General features: G+C 48.5%; 1 protein-coding gene across 1 annotated transcript in view; it reads left to right on the forward strand.

The window, feature by feature from the left end:
* Window positions 1–9101: 9101 nt before the first annotated feature.
* Window positions 9102–18252, forward strand: part of TFDP1 (transcription factor Dp-1) — a 43073-nt gene continuing 33922 nt past the window's right edge. The window contains exons 1-2 of the mRNA XM_037125676.2: window positions 9102–9285; window positions 10173–10247. Coding sequence (XP_036981571.1) covers window positions 10236–10247 — 12 coding nt within the window. The 5' untranslated portion in view covers window positions 9102–9285; window positions 10173–10235. The remainder of the gene's footprint in view (window positions 9286–10172; window positions 10248–18252) is intronic.

An 18252-nucleotide genomic window follows, 5' to 3' on the forward strand; every position in this document is an offset into this window, starting at 1 on the left:
TTGAGGGAAGAAATAAGCAGCTCTATAATAATATAAGAGATTTCAATATCCCACTTTAAGTGGAGCATAAACACCAGGCAGAAGGTCAATAAGAATACAAAGGACTTGCACATTATAGACAAACTGAACCTAACTCCAACCCCCATGGGTAGAATACACATTTTTCTCAAGTGCACATGGAACATTCCCCAGAATTCGATCCCTGGAAACATTGCTGACACTTTGTGAGATAGCAATGCATTAAAGAACGTGTCTTGGAGTCTATTTCAGTGGCCCTCAGTTTCTCATCAACCCAGAACTGGGTCAGTCCATTGAAGGATTTTAAGCAGGAGGTAGTATTATCTAATTTCCATTTTTAAAACATCACACTGGCTGCTGAGTATAGGAGATATTAGAGTGGGACAAGATGGGAAGAAGAGAGAAGAGATCCAAATGATTTTCACAGCCCTCAATGAAGAGGATGGTAGGTTGGCCAGGGTGATGGCAAAGGAGATGGGGCGAGGTAGAGGATTTCAAGATATTTGATTGGTTTTAGTTTGTGAGGACAAATGAGGTATTTGACTTTTATCTAATTTCTAGTATGAATAACTAGATGAGCATAGTTCCTTCCTGAGTGGGAGGATATCAGGGGAGCAGTGGCTTTGGCAGAAGAGTCATGAGCTTATGATCAGTTTTATCAAATGAAACTTGAAGGATTAATTACATTGCCCAATTGCCTTACTGAATAGTTGTGCTGATTAATACTGCCACCAATGGCATATGAGGGTGTCCGTGAAACCAAGATTTTAAATGGTTTCCCCCAAAGGAATCTGTACTCTAGTCATGGAATGGCAAACCTAGATTTGGAGAGAAAGAAAGCATCTGTGGTATTGAAGGGTTTAGAAAGTTTAGAGAGGAAAGAAGGAATGAGAAGTTTGTGTACAGTGGTGTATATGTCAATTTTAGAGAAATTTCATAGGTTATGTGAAAGAAAACACAATTAGACTTGCCCTTATCATTCCCACTGACATCACAATACATGTCTCTTTTTTAGACTTTCTCAGTTTAGCCCTCTTTTCATCCTGTCTCACCCCCCCCCTTTCTTCTTCCATTTCTCTACTTATCACTTGCAAAACACCCAGAAAGGAACTTTCTCATGTGTGGCCCAGCTCCCACTCAAAAAGGCCAGTGGAAAGTGAGGATCCAAGCACATGGATAGGTTTTCCTGTGGGGAATCAGGCCTGCATTGTACCTAGGCACTTTGAGACTTGCTTTTTGCTAAAACTCCCTCACCCTGATTGAGGCAGCAAACGTTTACTGCATATCTTTAAAGTAATTTCCTAAAAATCTATACTAAACCTTCCAAGGATGAATGTAATCAGTTCAACCACTTTTTTCTTTGCATTTGTGAATATCCTTCTTCTGTGATGTGATTAGTGGCATCTCTCCTTTGTTTTCTGTAAAAGGTTAACCACCTAAAGCGAACCCATGCATAGTAAATGAGGACCATCCTCAATGTAATGCAATGCCCAGAAAAGCAATGAAAGCTTGTCAAGGCAAGGGTTGGGGCCCTCTCCCCTTGAGAGAGTGGCCGTGCCATGTCTCTTCCTCCACAGGACTCAGTAGTTCGTGTGAGTTTGCCTCGTGTCTCATCCACAACGCCACGGACCCCAACGAGTCAGTGTCTGCATCACCCAGGTTCTTCATATCCCCCAAACCCTTCATGTGCACACGTTTTCCTGAGGCTCCAGAACACCACCCCTTTCCTGCCAGACCTGCTGGCCGCCTCACCTTTCGTGCCTCGTCCCCCACGGCCTCCTTCAGTAGATGCTTCCAGCTCTCTGCCTCTCTGTGCTCCTGAGACTGCTATTCTAAATGTCAGCAATGATCTCATCGCCAAACCGAATGACCTGTTTTACCGTTTCACTCTTCTTGATCCTTATAACATATTCGCCACTATATTGATTGCTCCCTCTTATTTGAAACATATTCTTTCTTTGTTCTGTAAATCAGTGATCCATGTCATCAGCGACCACTTTTCATGTTTAGACTTTGAATCAGTCATTGTTCTGGTAGATAGATGATGGTCAAAGGCTTTGTGAAGAGCTCTGGCTGGTGTGGCTCAGTGGATTGAGTGCCAGCCTATGACCCAAGGGTCACTGGTTCGACTCCCAGTCAGGGCACAAGCTGGGTTGAGGGCCAGGTCCCCAGTAGGAGGTACGTGAGAAGCAAACACATGCTGATGTTTCTCTCCCTCTCTTTCTTCTTCCCTTCCCCTCGCTCTAAAAATTAATAAATAAAATCTTTTTTTTAAAAAAGGCTTTGTACATAGAGATTGGTGGGGGCTATAGTTTGGAGGTGTGGCCAGGGTTAATGACTTCAGTAGGAGGGTGCCTCCGGGACGCCTTTACTCACCCCAAACCTGGGTGGGGGGTGAGGGGAGGTGGGGGAAGGGCAGGGGGTGTGGGCAGGAAGCACAGCTTAGAGACCTAAGGCAAGTTAGAGTTGTGGAAGGGGCAGAGCTGACAGGAGCTATGGATGGAGAGAGATGCAGCCACTGTCCAACTGAGACCAGGTAGGAAGAGGGTAATATACCCCAGCCTCTCCCTCTTCCTGTCTCTCTCTCTCCTTCTGGTGGCTCTGATTGGCTGAATCCAATGGACAGCATGGGAGAGAGATGCAGTTCGTGGAGATCAGGGACAGGGTGCAAGTAAGGGCAGAGCCATACAGGCAATGGGTGGGATGGGACAGCAATCAGAATCGTATTACCATATTACAACGCTCTTTCTTGGGAATGCATTCTCTGTCTTCCTCTTAGAACTGAGTTAGCGCTGAGCTGTGGAGTGGTCTTCAGTCTTCACCCCGTCTCTCTGTACTCTCTCCTGTGACTCCCACTTCCAGAGCACCCCGGCATCTGCGTGCTGCCAATGCCACGGGTGCATCTTTAACCCTGAGCTGGTCTGAGCATCAGTCTTACACTTCGAACAGTCTGTTGATGTCTCACTTTCATATTCTTCCCCAACCTGGAACCCAACGGTCAGGGCTGCTTTCCCCCCACTACCCTCTCCTCTCTGCCCCAGCCGCTCAGCCTGCCCACACCTGACTCTGCCTTGTCCTAGCTCAGGACCATCCATTCCAACTCCTGTGGATCTGGGCTCTTGGGTATGACCCCTGCTCTTCCCTATCACAATACCTCACAGACCCTTAGACCTCCTAGTGAAGTTCTCTGTAAATGCGAACAAAAACTTGCATTTTGGAAGCTGTTGGTTGTCAGGATGGGCGGGGTAGGACAAAATGGCGGCTGAACTACAACCCGGAGAAGACGGCTGACGTCAAACCAGGGAGCCGAAAGGGCGAGCTTTGCCAAAACGGATATCCAGATAGCGACTTGAGCCCAAGGAAAGCCACCAATGATATATTGCCGCTTTGTTCAAAGGGGACCAATCCCCAGCTCCCTGGGAGAGAGCCAACCAAAATAAAATCCCACCACATTCCCTGCTTGGGTGCGACTTCCCCAACCCCACTCTGCGGTCCGGGGAACCTCGCTCGGGTGCAAAAACCCCAATAAAGTTCTATACTGCCCGACTTTGAGGCTGATAGGCATTTCTTCCTTGGCAGAGCCTGAGAAAACCTTTCACTGGTGTCTGAAGCAACTCCCTATATTTAAGAAATCTGCCCTCATTAAATATCGGTAGGAGGCAGGTGCCATATTTCACCCTGGAAGACCAAAAGTCACCACCACCGGAAACTGGAGAACAGGAGGAAACCCACCCCTTCCGAGCCTCACTGGCACGTGATTCGCGAAGAGTAACTCCAGTCCTGCCCCGTTTAGAACCTTTCCAGCCTCCTCTGTGCTGTAGTGCTGCTGCCCCAGCCAGTTCACTGTTGGGCAGCCTGGCTTCCTCAGCGCTTGCTGGTACTGTTTCTGGGCCCGGACCTCAACCAACTCTGATGCCGTGGCCCCTTCTCAGTGTGTGCTGGCCAGGGCCAATCCCTGTAGCTTGCACCAGGTCTCCCGACTCCTTGGCTTCTCACTGATGCCCTGTCTCAGATCATGCCCTTCTCCAATCTCTTCTCCCTACCTCTGTGGGGCTTATTTCCCTGAAACACAAAGCTCTCTTTATCATTTAGAACAAACTACTAGCTGTCCCCCAGTATCTGTTCCCCACCCCCTTTTTTATAGAACACCAAATGGTTAGGTACCTATAGGGCCCAGAATAATGACTACCTTTCTAGCATCCCTGGCTAGGCCAGTGGCACTGTTATGGTCTGAATGTTTGCAACCCCTCAAAAGTCATGTACTGAAATCGAGTCCCCAATGTGGTGTGAAGCGTGGCAGAACACGCCACCCCAGAACGTGCCTCTTTGGCACACAATTATTTTGAGAGGCACGAGAGGCTCTGAAAACAGAGTTGAAGTTATACTTTTGTAAAGGAAATTTCCCTTGATACAGAAAATCTCCATTCGTCAGGGTGTCTGGCTCTCTGCCCCAGAAGGAGATGGATGACTAAACCCAGAAACTTCTAGCTGTGGAAAGGCAGGGACTCAAATCTGCATAACAAACCCTACTCTTGGTCACCTCCCCATAATTGGCCTCCCCCACATTTTCTTTCCTTGTTAGCTGAAGGTGATACTTCAGCCTGGTTCTAAGCCACCTCTCAGAATTACTCATTTTTCACTGGGCATCTCTCATGTGTACAGGAGGCACACTTGTTAAACCTGTGTTTTCCTTTGGTTAATCTGTCTTTTGTTACAGGGACCCCAGCCAAGAATTCAGAGTGAAAATTATTTTTCCTCTCCTACAGGTAGTATTTGGAGGTAATCAGGCCATAAGTACGGAGTCCTGTGAATGGGCTTACTGCCTGTGGAAGAGACCAGAGAGCCCTGGCCGGAAGCTGGAGTTGGTCAGAGCATTGTCCCAATATGTCAAGGTTGCAGGTGTGAACCCCAATCAGGGCACATACGAGTTAACCAACAAATGCATAAATATGTGGAACAACAAATCGATGTTTTTCTCTCTCTTCTTCCTCTTTCTCTAAGATTAATTAATAAGTAAAAATCAATCAATAAATTTTAAAAAGAGGCCGGAGAACTAGTTTGCTCACCCTGCCACGTGAGGATAAAATGAGAAGATGGCCATCTGCAAGTCTAGAAGAGGGCCCTTATTGGAACCTGACCCTGTTCTTGAACTTCTAGTCTCCAGCACTGTGAGAAATAAGTTCCTCTGCCTGCAAGGGAAAATAATCGTTCCTGTTCAGGTGCCTCCACAATTCCTTGTCCCAGTAACGAACAGAGTCTTGTCTCCTTACTATCTGGCATGCATTTGGAGCTCAAAAATGTTTCCTGGGTAAGGAATGCAGGGAAGATAAAACTTTTGAAATTGTGATTTGTCTTCTTATCAAACAACTGTTTTTTAAAATCTATTTATTTCTCAAAAAAGTCTAAAGGAATTTGAACATCAGAGAGGCTGAAATTCCTTATCCAAAGTCATATTTGACTTTCCTTCATCTCAGCTTCAGGTGAGCTCGAAGGTCCTTTTCTGAATCTGTAAAATAAGTGGACAGGTAGCAGAGAAGTGACCAAAGGCAGTCAGTTGTACATCAAGTCAAGTTTCTCACACTTGTGCTGTGGGTTCCAGGTACTGCTTTTCACTCCTGGCTGATGATTAATGGACTCAGTTGAGGAAGGGAGTGATACAAGGAAAACAGGGATCTTTCATCCTTACGTTGTAAGATTCCACAGAAAATAATCTTGGTATTAGCTTAGCCAAAACAATGTTAAATCACAGAGAAGAACACTTTAGAAGAATTGTGGAGTTAAGTGGCAAAGGAATGAAAGAGATTTCTTTCCTGGCAAAAGCTGGAGAGCATTTCAGATGAAAAGCAAACAAGAAGTTAAAGTAGTAAATGAGACTTGTACAAGAAATGTTGAGTAAATTGGATGCTGTGAGATAGAATTTGTTGGACCCAAGGGGTACTATTCAAAGAACGGTGATGTCTGCCTATTAAAGATTGTGTAAGCCTTTAATACATAATATTAAGAGCATAATAATGCAAGAGGGTCAAGGACTGACCATTCTCCAAAGAGGAAGGCTTTGAATGTGACCAGAAATTTTCAAAAGGACTCATGATGTTAAGAAGAGTAAGAAAGAAATAACGATGTCTTCCTGGGTCTATGTGGTGGGGTGGGGTCTACAGAGGGGCCTAGAAACAGTAATATATATATATATATATATATATATATATATATATAAATATATATATATATATATAATTAATACCTGTCTGAGAACGTTTTTTCATTACTTTGAGAGAGAGAGAAGGGAGAGAGAGAAACATCAATCTGTTGCACCCAGACTGGGGATCGTACACGCCCAGATCGGGGATCCGATGCAAAACCCAGGTATGTGCCCTGACTGGGAATCAGACCTGCAACTTCTCAGCTATGGGAAGATGCACCAACCAACTGAGCTACACCAGCCAGGGCAGAAGTCATCTTTTTGGGGAACAGGACCAGCGGATTTATCTTGAGGGGAAGCAAGTCCAGATTTTCTTATATTTTATGATACACACAAAGTTTTCTAAAGATGCCTTTATTTCTATTTTACCAAAAAAGGAGAAAACGTCACCTGTCCACATCCAGGAACATGCTTTCCTTCCTATAAGTTCCTGAGCCCTTGTTCCCCTGCCCGTCTTCCTACCTCTTGATGTCATCATAGCCACAGTGACCCAAGAAGGTGGAAAATGGGAAATGGCTGGAGAAGAGACCAATGTTAATAAGGAGGAAACCAAAGGCAGATTAGAGAGTTAACAAATAGATTTAGAATAAACAATTTCAAGGGATTAGAAAACTTTTCTCTTTTTAAAGGGCAGTTTAATGGGGTTTGGGGGTAGGGATTTGGATCAGTTCTGAGACTAGACAGAGCAGACACAGAAAGAGCCCTCTTGGGAAATGAGGACCTTTCCTGGGAAAGAGCCAATGAGTACGTTCTTCTAATAAAACACGTGGCATCCTGGACAATAACACAGGGTCAAATGCCAACATATCAGAAGTGCATCAATCAACACCCAGATGAAAGCATCACTAAGTCATGCTTCCTGAACAACCTGTCCTCAGACATATAGTGGAGATGTAAGGATTATATGAACACAGGGAGTTTGGGGCTGATTATTCATCAAGAAATCTGCATTTCTGCAATCCAGACTAGAGATTTCAAGGCAAGGCAGTGGCTAAAAGTATGTGGATCTTTAAACAAATATTTTAGAGAGCCCTGACTGGTGTGGCTTGGTTGGTTGGGCATTGGCCCTGCAAAGCCAAAGGTCATCTGGTTCAATTCCTGATCAGGGCACAAGCCTGGGTTCTGGTATCAGTCCCCATCTGATCTTCCATGTCTTCCTACCTCTGAGCCCCCCCAGCTTGCTGCCCTGCACATTTTGGTCCAAGGGCTGGAAGGGGGGTTTTCTGGCTGCTATCTGGGGGATGAATATGCAAATACAGTAAAAAACAAAGAATTCCTGTGAAAGAAAAATAGAACTAGGAACGTATGACTGCCTGAGGAACAATATGGAGGAATGCAGGTTCAGCTATCATGGGGACCTGCCAATGGGTGAAGAGCTGTATACATTTCACCAGCAGAGAAACAAGGTGTTCTGCCTGCAAGATATGTAGGACTCTCTCTCTGTAAGCTTTTATTCACTCTACCACCCTACCACCCGTGTTTCTTTGTGTCCATTGTGTACTAATCAGCAGAATGGGAAGATTTTCGCTGTCTTCAGGAAACCTCTGCTAATTAAGGGTTTGAATGTTTAAGTGGTGCATTAGTAGAGAAGAAGCAGGAGTGGGTGTGATCAGCATAAAAATGGTTAAACTGTGAAACCATGCTAGGTGAGCTGTATGTAGTGACATGTTGCCCATATAGTGCAAAGAGGCCTTTGCTCTGTGCTTAAGTCCTCTGAGGTTTTAATTATACCTGAGCTACTGCACTCACACCCGATGTGATCTTGAACTTTGGACTCCCAGGCCCCATTGGCTCTCAGCCGCCTCCCTGGGGGCCAATGCCCTGTCCCTGGTGGTGGTGGGTGGCAGGGGTTACAAGTCACTGGCCTCATAGCCCACTCATACTCACACAAGGAGCAAACTGGCTGCCTGGTTTCCCTCCAGAGCAACTTTATGCAGAGAGGACACGTGGAACCTCCACAGAACCTGTGCATGGGTGCAGAGGTTGAGGGCCAGGCAGGGATAGAAGAGTACCAGGTGGACAGGGCTTTCCATGCTACATGTGCACACAACCAATTGCCCCTGTGCACCTGCACACTCACGTGTACCCTCCTCTCCTTCTTGTACGCGTACACAGGAACCCAAACAAACATGCCCATGTGCCCATCCCAGGCTGCCTTTATCCCTGAGTACAAAAACACTTCTGCAAGCACACATCTGACTTCCTCTCCTCCATGTGTTCACACTCAGCCTCCTTTGTTCCTCCATGTGTGCACACCTGCAGGTGCATACACCAGCCCTCTTACTCCGTGTGTACACATAAACACCTGTGCCCACAAAATCATCCCTCCTTTTGCCTGAATGCACATACTCCTGCAAATACACCAATGTGAACATGCATACACGGAGGTCCCACTGTCATCCATGTGTGCACAGTGATGGGTACACACACCTTGCCCCTCTCCTTTTGCAAGTACACGTGCACCCACAACCATGGCTCTTCTTCTACTTGTGCACACACTCCAACCCATTTCCAGTGTGCGCATGAGTGTACACACATACACACACCGGCCAAGTGCGCACAAATGCACATACACCCTGGGCCCCTGTACTCCACGTGCGCACATGGGCGCACACCGCATGCTCAGGCTCCCCGGGTGCGCGCAAGTGCACATCCCCCAATGGCTTCTCTTCCCCGCACGCGCGCGCTACTTTGCAGGCCGACGTTAGTCCCTGACTCTCCATCCCCCGATTGGCGCGCGCGCGCGCACGCGCAGCCCATCCCCCTCCTGTGGAGCCAAGCGCGGGCAGCTCGGCGGGAGGAGGAGGAGGACGGAGCCGAAGGCGCGAAAACGCGCGCAGGCGCGCTGCGGGAGCCGGGTCCGCCCACGTCACCGCGCCGCGCACGTCACGCCGCCCGACGCCCGCTCGGCAGGGTGAGCCCCGTGCCCGGCGCCTTGCAGGGCAGGACCCCGGGCCGGAGTGCGCGCCGGGACCGCCCGCGTGTCCGCGCCCTCGTGTCCGAGCCCGCGTGTCCGTGTCCGCGCCCTCGTATCCATCCCCGCGTGTCCGCACGCGACTGCCAGCCAGGTGCGGCGGGCAGGGGGCCGGCGAGGGCCGGGGTCCCGGGTGGGGCGCGGACACGCGGGGCACCCAGCCGTCCCCAGTCCCCCTTGCCCGCCGCGTGTGCGCTCCTCTCCTGTCTCTTTGCCTCACACTCCCGGTTCTGGGCACCGCCGTTGGAGGTTCCCAGGTGACCCGGCCTTGGGGTCGGGGGTCCCGGGTCTCTGCAGGGGCCTGCAGGTGGCCTTCTAGTGGAGCAGCAGCGCCGTCGTCTGCACCGGCGGCGATCAGTGTCGGCCCGAGCGCACGGGGTCCAGGGGTCTGGGGTGCATGGGGGCGGCGCTGATCCCGACCTGGCCTGCCTGACTGCCGGTTCCGGCGCGCGGGAGGCGCTCGCGGCGAGGCGGCCGCGGCCTAGTGACAGGCTGAAGGCCGGACCCCGGAAGCCCACCTGTCAGAGTTACCGGCTGGCTGAGTGGGCAAACAGAGCGAGCCAGCGGGACCCGGACACTCTTTGGGGTGCGCTTTTGCGCAGGGACAGCGGGGCTTCGCCCAGGCGATGACCAGGGGTCCCCAGCTGCGCCCAGGGTACCCGGGCGCAGGCTGGGTGCCAGGCCCCATCATCGGGTGCTGAGCCTTTGTGTGGGTGTCAGGGAGGGTGGCGGTATGCACTGAGCGGACTGGGCATCCTAGTGTTGGATGCATTTCCATTCTTTGACCTGACTTTTAAAATCCCTGGTGTGGGGTTTTATTTGCCAGTTGCGCTTTGAGGATGGAGTGTGGGTTTAGAAAGGAAAGTGCCTGCTACCTGGAGGGGCAATCAGGATGGTGATGGTACTGGGGGAAATGCTAATATTTTATTAACTTCTTTTTTCATTCTTTCTTATTTCTCGTTTTTCCTTCCCTCTTACCAGAAAAATCATTTTTCTTCTCTGGAGGGTGAACATTTATAGCATTGATTTCACGGATCTGGTAACATGGCAAAAGATGTAAGTATATTTGCTTGGTTTTACAGACAGATGTTTGCCTAGCACTACATTCTTTGTCGTTGTCCCACTTTATTTCAGAATGACCACACAAACTATAGCACTGTTTACTACCAGACTTTTAAAGGGAACGGCACAGTATAAAGGTGAAAAAGATGAAAGAAATCTAATAGCTTTTAGAGAGAAGTGTGTGATTTGCTGATGTACCTAGTTCCTGCGGTCTTGACCACCAGTGACAGGTGTTGCATGAAGCTTAGATGATGGCACTCACTTTTTCTTCATCTCCTCTGACTGCATTGACTTACAAGTAGAATATCTTTGTTGAAGGCCCCCTGAGCGCAGTGAGATGGGGGGCTGGGCCCAGGGGCGGCTGGTGGAGCGCAGAAAGACTGAGCACCTGTTTGGAGGAGAGTGTCGGAAATTAACTCAGCTTTGATCAACTAAGTGCTCAGCACTTGTTTTAGCCCCTTTTTTTCCTCAGAAAAATGAAACTCGGTGATTAATGAAATGTAAAAAATCCTACTTTAGCTTGCTTTGTATTTGTCATGAAACCATAGAATATAGTGAATAATTTTTTTAACTTGTTCCAGGAAATAGGCTTCAGTTCTAAAATAGTTGATTTTATTGATAGTTCTTACTGCACTTTGTAATGTCAGTAAAGTCACTGAAACGCCAGTTCTGTCCGTGAGTGTTTCTCAGAATGCATTGTTCTTTACACATTAATGAGGAGAGGCTGTTTATTTATTAACTTATCATAGATAGTTGTAGGTACTGCTCAGATAAACGGCATCTACCTGGAACACAACTAGAGGGAGTAAAAATGTGTCCATATCTAGGGAACCAAATAATAGGCATTATGCATTTTAATCACTAGGCATTTTCATCATTTCAAAAGTTTCAGTAGTCTCTAAGAAGTCAGACCGAGAGCGCCCCACACTCTCACCGACCATCAGGCACATACTCACGTTTGGCTCCTGTCCTCTAGTGCTGAGTTTGGTTGGGTGGAGAGTGTGTATGAACACGCAGTTGCATCCTGTGTGGTGCGTTGTAAGTTCAAGTCGTAATCTGTATATCAGGTTAGGTTGATTTTTATCATCTCTAATTGCATTTGTCAGTGAATTCCCCAAAGAGGCAAGATAGGTTCTAGTATTCGTGCTTGGTAACATTAATTAGGTATTGCATCTTTAAGAGGCTACTGCTGGACACCAGTGCCTCTGTTAGAGTGCAGTTGTGTGTTTCAGGACTGAGTTTATTTGCCCTTTTTATTACTAACTGATTAGAGGAGAGGGGGACACTCCTTGTTTGAAAGGCTCTCTCTGATTCCTGCTTGGCCTCGGGGATGGAAAGGGACAGTCGTGGTCCCTGCTGTCTGGTTGCAGGGAGGCGGACACAGAAACAACCTTCTCTGATGTTCACTTTTGGAGAAGCCCCCTTGGGAAGTGCAGGGCAGCTGAGGGCTGCCCAGCGGCTGGGTGGTGGGGCGGTTCCCCAGGAGCCAGGGTTGGTTTGTGGGCACTGTGATGGCAACGGGGTCGGGAGTTCAGGCTGAGAAACTGCATGAGGGGAAGCAGAGGGGAAGTGGCCTCCTTCTGTCCTGGGAGCTGGCTGGTGTCGGGAGTGACTGGAACCAGGCTTCCCCAGGGCTGGTGGGCCAGGCTGGAAATGGAGACTGTGGCCAAGGTAGGGCATTTACTTTACTTGGCCTTTTCTCGAGTTACCTTATTTTTTCAAATAGGGGAATGGTATTTGAGTTTGGAAAGATGACCTTGGCAGCCAGTGCGGGAGGGGAGAGTAGGAGCCGTTAATTTAAGCAGTGATGCTTTGGTTTCTATTAGGTGTGAGATCAAAGCTCACAAGCACAGGTGGGAGCCGAGCTACCTGGGTTGAAGGGGGTGGGCTGGGCCCCCAACTTTGCAGAGTTCTGGAGGCTTTGTGGGAGGCTGTTGGGGCCCAGGGACACTGGAGGGGGCAGGAGCAAGGTCTTGGGGGTCACAGTGGAAGACAGACTTAGGAGACCAGTGAGGTATTGGTCTGGCAGATTTGGGTGAGGAGGATGAGGGAAGTGCTGTGGCAGCTTCTTACCTCCAGTGAAGGTCCAGCAGGTTTCAAGGGTGTAGCCAGGGAGACAACTGGACAGGAGTGAGCCCGTAGACGGGGGTTGAAGGGGCGGCGGGTACAGGTGGGTTTTAAAGGGTAGGAGCCACTGTTGAGGGAGAGGGGAGGTGCGCTGGGCTGGGCATCCTGGGTGGGGCAGCAGGTGGGGGGGGCAGCGATGATTCTTCTCCTGGCGGGTGGGCCAACTACTCTTGGGCCGCTGGGTCAGACCCCTGCCTGCACCTAACCCGCCACAGTGTCTTCATTGTAAGGTGCCTGTGTCATCCATCTTCTGGAGACACGTGGGGCTTTTCACCGGTCCTGTGGTAGAAGCATCTCAGACTGGAACTCTGCGCGAGCCAGGCCCACTGGTTCCTGTGTGCCTTTCGTCCGCCTTGGGGTGTGGGAAGCAGGCGGGGATGCCGGAAGTAATGATAACCCAACTCCCGTGTTCACGCGCCCACAGTTGCTCTTTGTTGAGTGCCGTGTCCCGCAGTGGGCTTCTTGTGAAGCTGGCAGTTCACGGGATACAGCCCACGAGGAGTGGGCCTCAAGGAAGCAGGGCCATTGTCCCTGCAGTCGGAGGGTGAGGGAGGGAGCCACGGCGGTGTGTGGGGACCAGGGAAGAGCGCGAAACTGGGGCTCCCGTGAGTGGCTCCGGCCCCACGCATGACCCTGCCGGATTCTCTTCCTAGAACACAAATTAAATGTTTGTGTAGTTTTAAAAAGATATCTAGATAAACCACTAATACCTTTGTTTAAAAAAGACCCCACATTTTCTAGCAATATATGAAAATAAATCTGATTCCTTGGTGATTAGTAGTTAACATTTCAGTTCAAAAACGTGTCTCTTCAGCTGGAGTTGTGGTAGAATGTGTGTGTAAAATGGCAGGAAGGAGCGGGCTGCCTGAGGTGTCCTCGGTGACTCCCTGTGTGTCCTGCTGCTTGTCAGGTTTCACTCTGGTTAGACGGGGAGGGCAGTCGGCACCTGGGCAAGTGCAGTGAGGAGGGGGAGGCCCGGGCTGCTCGCGGACTCAAATGCCCACCCCTGCCTGTCTTTGGGAGGCCGGCCGGCCGGGCCCGGGCAGGAAAGGTGGCAGTGGGCTGTAGGCCACCGGAGCCTTCGCTTTTGCCTTCAATGTCGATTTATTTTAATTAAGTCGGTATATGCTTGAGGTGAAGAACGTAAATGGTAAAAGTTCAGATTCACTGTTTGTACATGGCATGGAGGAGGGGGAAGCAGAAGTCACAGAAGCACAGAGTGGAAGTTATAAAGGCCGCAAGTGTGGTCACACTCAGAGTGACCGCTACCAACAGTTTTGGGAGTTAGTTCTAGAGATCTAATGTAAGAGAATCAATGCAATGCCTGCTGTTGGTATTGGAGGCAAGAATCCTTTTGCTGAGGGGACTGGCCTGCATAGTGACAGTGGTCTTTCCCCCAGGCCAGGACGCCTGAAGGCCACTCTGCTTCATATTTGCCAACATCCTGGTGGGGGTTGGTGCCACCTGGAAAAGAGCTGCCGTTGAACTTCCCAGTCTTTTCTGTCTTTGCCCTCATGGGATCTGGGGGCCCTCGCGTGTGTGTGGCCGTGTGTGGATTCACTGGCCGCACGCAGGCTGTCCCCATGCAGGTGTTCTTACACCTGAAGCTCAGAGGCCATCCTTAGATGTGCATCTTAGAATGTTTTCCCACAATTCTTGTGGAGAGACTCTAGGGAGGTCAAAGGGCACGGCAGCGTGCCTGTCAGTCACTGCCCTGGCACTGCCTGCATCCGTGTTCCTGCAGCCGAGGGTCTGCCCCTCTGTCAGGCGGTCTTGGCACCCTCCTCGGTGAAGTCGTTTTTTGTTCATTGACTGATAGAACTAGGTATCTGTGAATTGTATTTTGTGCCCACCACAGGTCCCGTGGACACAGGTCATGTTTGGGAAGGTTTGCCTTGTTGAGAATGCAATCACATTCCAGCACTGAAGAGGGCTCCTAAGGGAAAAGTAAACTTTAAAGGAAGTATAAGTATTATAATTATTAGATCTTATTAAAGGCCATAATTGTGTAAAGTAGAAAGTGGAAGGCATTTGACATGTCAGTGTTCACATGTGCACACCCTTGTGTGTGTGTGTGCATGCGCCCGTGTCCTTGCCTGGCCGCCCCCTTTCCCACCACCTTTTCCCAGTCCGTAGCTCTCCATGAGCAATTTGGCGCTGTTCGCGTTTGGAAAACTGTAGGTAAAGATACAGGACCTGCGTGGCAGCTGTAGTTCTTTAAGAACTGGAGCTGGAATGGAGTGGCGGGTCGGGGAGTGTGGCCCCAAGAGGTTTAAATACTTTCTCAGGGTCATAGGCAAAGCCTGTGTCTCCAGCTCCCAACCTGAGAAGTTACTCATGGCCCAGGAAAGCAGATGGGGGAGCACAGCGTTGCCTCCATCCCCATTGGGAAGGTCGTGTTCTTGTCCTCGTCCAGCGTTGTGAATGTTTGTAAAGAACAGGGAGCTAGAGAGTTGATATTTAAAATTACAGGGGTGCTCTTGCCAGAGGTGTTGAGTGGCTGGTTCAGACTGTGGTGGGTATTCCTGGGTCCCGCCCCTCCACACTTCAGGTGTGAGCGCAGAGGGACAGCCTGGTTTGGCCAGTGAGTCCTGCCCCAGACCTGGGGCCACCCGCCCTGTGCACTTGGCCCGAGGGTGTCCTGGGGGAGGAAGATAACCTCAAATCCCAACATGATCTTGGGGTGGGGACAGTGCTGGGACAGCTCCTGGCAGAGAGGGTGGCTGTGCAAGCTTTTATTCGGAGCTCCTGGGCCTCAATTTTGAAAGCTGCCCTGTGAGTCAGCTTGTGTTCTGGAAAAATTCCTACAAGGTATTCTTGAGAGCTGGAGACCAAAGGAAAAAATGCATCCTATCTAAGCTTTTGAGGGATGCTATCATGAGGCCTGGTTTAATACCAATAGGAGACTAAGGAGCTTATCTAAAAATACCCACCCTGAGTATCGTTTTACAGACCTAGACCTCAGTGATGAAATTCGGGGCTGAAGAAACAACCCTGGTATGGCAATAACCTGCCGTTTCCTCCAGTCTCTGAAGTGAGTTCTGGGAACACACACAGATTTGTACATTAAGTGCAGCCTTTTCTTTTGCCTGTCCTCACAGAGAAACTTCACATTTGAGATTAAGAGGGTAGTAAATAGCCCACATCACTTAGGTTTAAATAGAGGAGACATAGATGATGGTGTGCTTGTTTATGTACCAGGCTTTTCATGTTTCAGAATTTTTTTTTTTCTACGTGGAATGAAAATGGAGAACTCTGGGATGGCATTAAAAAGCAGAAAGTTAGAGCTTTTTCTTTTTAAAATAAATTTACTTATATATTATTTATTTAGAGAGGGGAAGGGAGGGAGAAAGAGAGGGAGAGAAACATCAATGTGCAGTTGCCTTTCATGCGCCCCCTACTGGGGACCTGGCCTGCAACCCAGGCATGTGCCCTGACTGGGAATCAAACTGGTGACCCTTTGGTTTGTAGGCTGGTACTCAACCGCTGAGACACACCAGCCAGGGCAGAAATTTATAGCTTAATTAAGTGTTGAAATATCTTGCTTGAAAAGAAGTATTCTACAAACACTTGGTATAAAAATCAAAAGAAAAAGGATCTCCCTCCCACCCCCATATTATCAACGCTTCAGCTCTGCGCTTTTGGTGTGTAAAAAAGTGACCCTCTGAGTTGGCTGTGCAACAGTTGGGAAATTGGCCTGTGCTGTTGATGCTCAGCCTGACCTGCAGTGTGATTTCTAGATGACATTTTCCTCACATAATCAACTCTTCAAAGAGCTCTTCTCTCTTTGTATTCAATAAATGATATTATTTTTCAATGTAGGACAACTAGAAAATTCTCATTTGTAATTGATGCCTGGTGTCTCTTACCTGCACATTTCATACTGTTCTAGAAGGAACTGGATTTCCAGGGAGAGCGAGCAAGGATGGGTTGGGATGGCACGCGGCTGTATCACATGTCCTGCACATACCACGGCCCTGTGGGTCCTTGCTGAGGGCACGAGACCTCTGGGGTGCACGTTATCTGGGATGTGGGATGTCGGTGTTGGCTGAACCAGAGTAGGACTCATCCATAGGCACCTTCTAATTCAAATGATTATCATTACCAGGTTATCGGCCGTCAGTAGTATGGATGCTGTGTCTGCGTGTCATTGGGCCTGGGAGGAGTTGGCCATCAGCATGTATGTGCTGACTCTCGACTCCTGCAGCCCCGAACCTGCGTGAGGACTTGTGTTTTTAGGCCAACTGTGGCTTTTCAGTTGTTGCACAGCTCACGGGTGCTATTCAGATCCGCTGCAGCCGATTTGGAGACTCCAGAATGAGGGGTTGTGTTTACCTCTTCCTCTCCAAGTCTGGTGTTTGCACTTAGGACCTTGTTCATCAAATTCCTGTTTTAACTTGATCCAGTATGAGAGGGAGTGCTTGTTTGGTGGAATGAAACCACTGTACATCCTCAGGTGCTAAAATTCAGCCCCTCCTAACACGTGCTTGAACTGTGCACTCTGGTGTCACCTTCTATAACATCCCATCACCAAGGGCCTGAGGAAAGGAGACAGAGCGGACCTCTCTGCTAGGAAGTAACCAAGAAGGTAATTGCGCCTGTAAGTCAGAAAACCAGACAGTTCCCAGAGCCCGTCGTTTCCACAGCAACCCCCACCCCCAGCTCAGCTCTGCCTTGTGCCTCCCCTGCCCGGGTAACATGGGACATGGGACAAAGTCCTCCTGCAGGGAGGACCACGTCGTTCCCACGTGGTTCTGTGTGACTGCAGTCTGTCCTCACCAGAGATGTGAGTTTTGTCTTGAATGAATGACAGTCCTGTCAACCCAACCAGCTTTTCTGTCACAATTCTTGGATTATCTCTTTAGCAGGATTTTCACAAGTGAAAAGTTTGAAGCACTGAAAAAGTTCAAGTAATACTTGCTCTGTTTATAAAAGTAATGTTGATTGTATAAGAGTTAGAGAGTTCCAGGAAAGTGAAAAAATATCATCAGCCAGTATCTGAGATGGATTGTTGGGATTTTGCAGTGTATTCCTGTTGGACTTTTATTTAGTTGTATATAATAAAGGTGTGTTTTACAAATATGTAAATGTACTGTATGTTCCATTTTTAATCTTCCTTTTCTCTTTAATACAGTATCAGTATTTACATAGTCATTTTATTAACTACATTATTTTTTGCAGCTGTATGTTTATTTGATGTCTTGGGAAATCGTCAGTTATTGGAAAAGTGAGTTAAAATAGGAAATAATAAAGGTGATGCATACCTTAACACGTCATTTTAAATTCAAACAAATGTATTTTCAGTCCCCAATCCTGTGGCAGTAGTGCGAAAGCCCTTTCTTGGTGAATGGGTCCACTTACTTGAATCTCTTGCATAAACCGCACCCATAATACCCAGCTTTGATTTCTGTAGAATGGATGGAGAACATAAAAGACATTTAAAGACACCGATGCAACCTTCTAGATTGTTTGCAATTTTTTCCAGGCTTTTAATTACAAATACAACTGGCACAAATGGACCTTTAGAGACGAACTCAGCTGGGTGTTGGATAGCATGCTGCTGAACTTTCTGGAGCACGGTGTGCAGGTTATCTGAGAGAGTCCTAAAAGCCATCAGCATCTTAAAGAGTGGAGAATGTAGTGAATTTGACAAACCCCTGTTCCACGCCGGATGTGTCTTCAGACCCCAGCATTGGGGATGCCAGTGGTTTGCAGTTAAATCTTCTTCAGTTTGCACAAATCCATGATGATGTCATGGGAAAATTCTTGAAAGTGTAATTCTGTACGGATGTGCGTGAACATCTGTGGATGTGCGTGAGTGTGCCAGGATATCTGTGGGCATGCAAGCACAGGTGTGACGCAGCACATGTGT

This window comes from Artibeus jamaicensis, unplaced genomic scaffold (genome assembly GCF_021234435.1).
Source record: "Artibeus jamaicensis isolate MK-2021 breed Jamaican fruit bat unplaced genomic scaffold, CSHL_Jam_final scaffold_833, whole genome shotgun sequence".
NCBI lineage: Eukaryota > Metazoa > Chordata > Mammalia > Chiroptera > Phyllostomidae > Artibeus > Artibeus jamaicensis.